The 6,527-nt window shown below is 52.1% G+C and overlaps 1 protein-coding gene across 2 annotated transcripts in view; it reads left to right on the top strand.

Moving 5' to 3' along the window:
- The window catches only part of Cdcp2 (CUB domain containing protein 2), a 29,370-nt gene extending 23,733 nt beyond the window's left edge, over positions 1–5,637 (top strand). For both annotated transcript variants that reach the window (XM_075947023.1, XM_075947022.1), the window contains exons 6-7: positions 2,226–2,404; positions 4,278–5,637. In XM_075947023.1, the coding sequence (XP_075803138.1) occupies positions 2,226–2,404; positions 4,278–4,604 (506 nt within the window). In that variant the 3' untranslated portion in view covers positions 4,605–5,637. The remainder of the gene's footprint in view (positions 1–2,225; positions 2,405–4,277) is intronic.
- Positions 5,638–6,527: the final 890 nt, after the last annotated feature.

Here is a 6,527-nt window from a genome sequence, read left to right on the forward strand (position 1 = left end):
CCTAATTCTTCCCTACCTGGCTCCTTTTCCTGTGGGTTCCATGTCTCTCAGATGTTTGACCTGGTTTCCTGGATTGATGCACAAAATATGTCAAGTTATGAATGGCCAGCATTAGGTATCAATGGCCAGCATTAGGTGACACACTGAGATGCCACCAGCCCTGCCCTTGTCATTTAGAACTGCTGACTAGACAAAGGGCAAATATGTATCCTCACTTAGCAGAAGCTAGTCAGCCAACTGTTGTTTGGGTCCAGGGACTCAGAATGTCCTAATGGCACCTCTGAGTCAAGATACTCAGACTTGTCTTTGCAACATAATTGCCACAAAACTCAAGCATCAAGTCCACGTTCAAGGCTGGAAGAGGAGAGGTGCCAGTCACCAAAAAAATCCCATTATCCAGAAAGCCAAAGCAAGGGGGCAAGTTTCAAGACAGAGTTTCTCTGTGTAGCCCTGGCTGTCCTGGAACTCACTCTGTGGACTTGGCTGGCCTCGAACTCAGAAATCTGCCTGGCTCTGCCTCCTGAGTGCTTTTGCTGCAGAGGTGGCTGGGGAAGCTGGTATTGAGGCTTCTTTAGCTTTTCTAACTTTTGTAACAGGGACTCAGTCGTACAGGACTAGTGAGCCCAGAGTCAGGCGAAGTGTGAGGGCGGCAAGTATGTCTGGTTCTGAGGCTATCTTTCCCTCACATGCCTAGGCCTGTTCAGCAGTGAAAGGAGCCGCTTTCCTCATCCCCAGAGGCAGAGGAGCTGGGGCCCTGGTAGCAGAGTGGGAACCAGCTGCTGCGAGCTGGTAGCTCCTAGAGACTTGCACAAAACCACCCTGCTGGGCTCAGACAGTGCCCCGTCCCTGTGGGAAGGACAGTTGTGACTCTTGGTACTATCTCCTTTGATTCTTCGTGGACAAAAAGAATATTGTGATCGGGTGCCACCTAGGCTCTGTCCAGTGACCTGGAGCTCCCTTTTGATCTCCAGATCCTGGTTTTCCCACCTGGACATCAAGGACCTGGATTGAAGGGTCTTTAGGGTCCAGTTTGCCTCTGAGAGCCTGGCTCTCAGGCCCGGCCTGGGCAGGGCTAAGTGATCTAGACAATCTCTAGAGAGGAGGGAGGGGGCAGCTGTCATCTTGGCTCCTGTTCCAGGGCCTTCTGTGCTCCCCACACAGGTCCCTGTGGGAGCCTAGGGTCAGACAGGGCACTCACACTGGACCAGCACCAGATGGGGCCCAGGCTTTCGGCAGCCTTTCCACAGGGAGGGCAGCCTCGGCATCAATCAGGGGTGACACACAGTTCAGCGCTGCCGAGATCATCGTGGGAGACAGCAGACCCATAAATCCCCGCCTGCCCAGACACCCGAGGTTGAAATATGTCTGAGACGTTGCCCAGGGAGGGCTGAGGGATCCAGGGCTCTGCCTGCCAGTTTTCCTTTTCCTTCCAGCTAGCTACCAACCCCCACCCGCCTCTTCCTTGCACACGCCCCTGCATGCACCCTTGCCCCTGAAGTCCCAGACACTGAGAATCACATTCTCGCACAGAGCATGCTGGGAGCTGACTGACAGTCAAGGATAGACTGATAAGTAGGGAATCCCGCCCCCCAAGTCCCAACTCAGCCACCAACAAGCAGTTTCTTCTCCTCTCAGGGATTTGTTTCCAAAACAGAAGTGACCCAACTTCTCAGGCCATCGCAGGGAGGGGCAACAGGGCTCCCCTCCCCACATCCTTCAAAGCTACCGTCTTCTGTCTTCGCTTGATGGTCCTTCATAGCGCTCCAGTGTGTTTCACACATCCATTGTCCTGCACAAGCAGTGGGGTGGCTGGCTTTTTCACGTCTGTGTCTATGTGTGTGCACAGAGCAGGCCATCCATGATGACGGGACACACTGCTGGGCATCTGGCTGTGATGAGCAATCACTTCTAATATGAAGAATTAGTCTCCACTCACTCGCATGCTCGTTCGTTCATTCATTCATTCATTCAACATTCCCTTGGTCTGCCAAGCTCTATGCCGGCCTCGGAGGACACAGAGACACCGGCACACCGCATGCCCTAAGCACTCACAGACCCAATGGTGCGGTGGAGCAATGCATGTGAATATCCCGTCCTCTGTAGGATGCTGTAAACACCTTCCCTGCTCTGAACTTCTGTTCCAAGTCTGCTATCATTCAGGAAGGCTTGGGGATGATGGGTCTGACTGCAGGCCTAAGATCTCAGGCTCCTCCCTCCTGTTCCAGTGGTACCCATGAATGTGAGCTGTTCCCGCACAGACTTCCAGATCCTGATCTCTGCCCAGGCACTGGCCCCACTGGAGCGGACCAAGGTCTACCTGGGCAGCCGGAGCTGTGCAGCCCAGGAAGTCGGTAGCAACTTCCGGATCCAGGCCCGCTTTGACACCTGCGGTACTGAGTCTCAGGTAGGGGCAGGGAAGGGGAGGTGTAAGAAGAGATGGGCTCTGAGCCTTACTGAAGGGCACCTGCTACCCTCAGATTCTCTCCTGGCTTCAGTGGTGCACCCAGGTCCTGATGCAGGCTTACTGGCACCCTTTCAAAAGACCCCAGTGGTGAACAACCCTAAATTTCCTCCCTGATCCTCCCTTTGAGAGCCTCCCCACGGGAATGTGAGCCTTGATTCCTTTAATATACACCACCACTCCCCTGCACTCTTCCTGCTCATCCTCCCCAACCTGGTGACCCCCGAACATCACTGAGCTCCACAAACAAATGAGCCTTTCAAGTATAGAGCCACCTCCCTCCAAAGACTGCTTACCAATGAGATTTTTCTGCTCTCCTTGGGTGCTGGAGGCTGTGAACTCAGGCCAGGGTGGGTGGGTGGGGCCTGAGGGAGTCCCTGGGCAGTGCACCCTGGGGGTTTGCAGTCTGGTTTGGCCGGATGCCCGTGCCTTGCCACTTGCTTCTGGCCCCCACAGTCCTCTGCTCTACTTTCCTAGCTTCCAGAAAGCCACTGTCCTTTAAACAGTAGAAGGAGGTCAAGGGGCGTCTGGCGGCCAGAATAGTCTGTTCTCACCTCTGCTTCATGCCCTGAAGCCCCTAGGGATTCTCTTGGGACACAGCCACGTTGAGTGGTTATGGGATGAAGGAGACAAAGTTCCAGAAGGCTGGGGAGATGTCTCTGTTGGTAATGTGCTAGTCATGCAAGCGTGAAGACATGAGTTTTATCCCCAGATCCAAGCTTATTAAAAAACAAACAGAAACCCTTAAAGATGGGTGTGGTGGCACACACCCTTATTTATTTATATACATTTTTTATATATGAGCGCTCTGTATGAAGGTTTGCCTGAGTGCCAGAGGAGGGCATCAGGTCCATTTAGAGATGGTTGTGAGCTGCCATGTGGTTGCTAGAAATTGAACCCAGGACCTCTGGAAGAGCAGCTCAGGGTCTTAACCACTAAACCATCTCTCCAGCCTAGCATAAATCTTTAATCCCAGTACTTGGGAGTCAAAGGCAGGTAGATCTCTGATTCTGAACTTTACATAGCAAGTTCCAGGCTAGGCCAGACCAGTCATAGCTAGGCATGGTGGTGTGTGCCAGGGAGGTAGAAGCTGGCTTACGTGTTCTCGCTGGCCAGCCAATCCAGCCTAATCTTCGAGCCCCACGTTCCAGCGAGAGACCTTGTCTCTGAAAAACAAGGTGGGATTCTTGGGGCATGTAATTAGAGTTGATCTGTGGCCTCCAGATACACAAACACACATGTACATGTTCACACACACAAACACATGCCCACCTTCACTCTCAAACAAAGAGTCCCAGAAATGAAATCATGAAGTCCTAGAGCCAAGGACTCATGAATACTCAGTCTCAGAACTCTACCCTGTCCCAGAATGTAGGGCCATAGACCATAGAATCATTGCCTGGAAGGGTAAAGGCTGGGCACTTTAATGCAGGTCCAACCTCTGAAGAGCAATAGCAACATCAAGGCCCATCTTTCTGTGCCTCTCTGGAAACACTGGGCTTAACCTTCTAGTTCTCAGCCTCCTTTTATAATTATTTTAAATGAAGCATGTTTGTGTGTGTGTGTGTCAGAGGACAACTTATGGGAGTTAGTTTTCTCCTCCTGCTATTTGGGTTTCAGTGGTCTAATTCAGGTTGTCAAGCTTGGCGCAAGTTCCTTTACCCACTGAGGCAACTTGCTAGCCCTTCTGCTCCTTTGAGAGATGAGGTATCAAGGAAGCTGTGACTAAGATATGGGATCAGGCCTATGTATATTTAGAGGAACCGGGAGAGCTGGAGCCGCCTTGGGTGTGAACAAGTATCTGTGACCCCCGCAGAGAAGAAATAACACCTCCGTGATCGTCAGTGTGCTATACATCGATTTCTCTGCTGCCGGCCACGAGGACATTCACGAGTACGAGGTACGCTGTGAGCCAAGGCGCAAGGAGGCATCCGCCCACTTGCTGTCGGGCTCTCACTGGCTCGGGCCCTACGCCGCCACTGCTGAGCACCTTCAGGAGGCACCATCTGGGGACGAGGCAGAGGTCCTGGAGAGACCTGGGACTGTGGTGGCCCAGGACACTAGTGACATCGTCTTCCTGGGCCTCTGCATCCTGGCTGGAGTCCTTATGATCATTGCCATTGTGGTCCTGATGCTGCTGTAAGCAGGAAGAGAGCAGCTTGGAGAGCCACAGCAGGGCAGGGTGGGGCTGTGGACATGTTGGTGACATCTGAGCCCCCGTTTCCTAGGGATCACTGCTCTTCCCTGCTCATCACAGGGCTGTGAGAACAGTTTGTGTGGGTAAGGGCTCTGGAGACGGTTGTAATTGTTGTGATGTTATTAATTTTAAGGCTATTCCGCTACAGGAAAGCATGCTCCCGTTTGTGTCTCTTGTGAGCTTGGGTAGTTGGGGTCATGGGTGGCAGCGTGAACACGACACACTCATTCTCTCTTCCCCGACTCAGGGTGCAACTATGAGCACCTTTAAGTTTCTCTACCTTCATTAGCCGGAAGTCTAGTATCGGTGCAGGGCTTCCTCTCTCTTGCATTGACTTGTGTGAAGACTCTATCTAAAGAACTCCAGCTCAGCCTCCAGGAACTGGTAAGAGAGCTGAAGCTCCGACTAGTGCCGCTGTTTCAGCCCCTGCCACACCATGTGACGACTGAAGACTGGTCCTGTGCATCCGAGTGGATGCTAGCCCATGGAGGTGGCAATGGCCTCCTGGATCTGGTTCCTATGGACACCGGGTAAGCTGAACAGCATGCTCAGAGGTGAGGCTGTAGCTGAGGAGGTGTTGCTTTTATGTTGGGACTTTTGCTTGAATGTCTTGTCACCTTTGGCCAAGGTACTGACTGAAGTCCCATGTTCCCCCACTCTTGCTCTGATGTTCGTGTCAGCAGCTCTTCCTCGCTCAGCAGACGAACTCTCTCTGCAGCCCTTGTACTTTTTTTTTAACTCTAGTCCCTTAGAGTGCTCTAGTCACTCAGCTGCTCCAGTCTCCCAGAGCTGCTCCAGTCCACCCACTGGATGCTTCTCTGTTTCCATCAGATTAAAGGGGACTTCCTGCCCTTCCCTGTGAGGACCTCTAGGATTATTATGCAAATTTATTATTTCTCCCTTCTCCAGAGCTCTACTTGATAGCAAGAAGTGGAACACTCTTGTTAATGAAAAATAAACAGACGATACATTTATAACCTACTGTTTGTCCCTGCTCACCTTTATACTGCATAATGATCACTCGAGGAGTCCTTGCACAGGAGCTGGGGTCTCCAAACTCAAGCTGCTGACCACTGGGATCGGGTTAAGAAGACAGAAGCCCCATTACAGCACAGCTCATTCGGCAGCTCATGGGGCATGCATTTGGCCCCAGACTCTGCTCTCTGTGAGGGAGGCAGCCTACCAGCACACAGGCAGATGTGAGTCTTGCCCTCCAGATGTGTCTAGGGTGACCAAGCAGAACTGAGGAGGAAGGGGCAGACCAGCTGGGACCTTGAGGAAAAGACAGAGAGTAAAGAACCCTTAGAGGGGGAAGAGAGGTAAGCAGAGGAGAAAGAGTCTCCTAGACACTGAGAGTCCCGCTCAGTTCCAGCCCAAGGTCTTCAACTTGTTTACTGTGGAAGTCTGGGCCAACACCTCTACACTTCTTGTGGAGGGTCTGGGGATATGATGAATTAGGGGAGTCCTCAGTTAATCCTGGATTATCTGAACTCAGCCTTTCTCTCCCCCGACCTCACTCTCAGTCTCTGAGTTGAGTACCTTTGCCCTGGTGTGTTTTCATAGCCCCTAGGTTTTGGTTTCTGTTCCATTGCTGTGGTAAAACACCGTGACCAAAAGCAACTCGGGGAGACAAGGGCTTGTTTATGTCCACCGTGACGGGAAGTCTGGACAGGAACCTGGAGGCAGGACCTGAAGCAGATGCCAAGGAGGAAGTCTGCTCACTGGCCTGCTCTCTGTATAGCTTGCTCAGCCTGGTTTCTTTTTTCATTTGTTTTTGGGTTTTGTTCGTCTTTGGTGTTTTTGAGACAGGGTTTCTCTCCATAGCCCTGATTGTCCTGGAACTCATTCTGTAGACCAAGCTGGCCTCAA

Source organism: Microtus pennsylvanicus, chromosome 13 (assembly GCF_037038515.1).
Source record: "Microtus pennsylvanicus isolate mMicPen1 chromosome 13, mMicPen1.hap1, whole genome shotgun sequence".
Lineage (NCBI taxonomy): Eukaryota > Metazoa > Chordata > Mammalia > Rodentia > Cricetidae > Microtus > Microtus pennsylvanicus.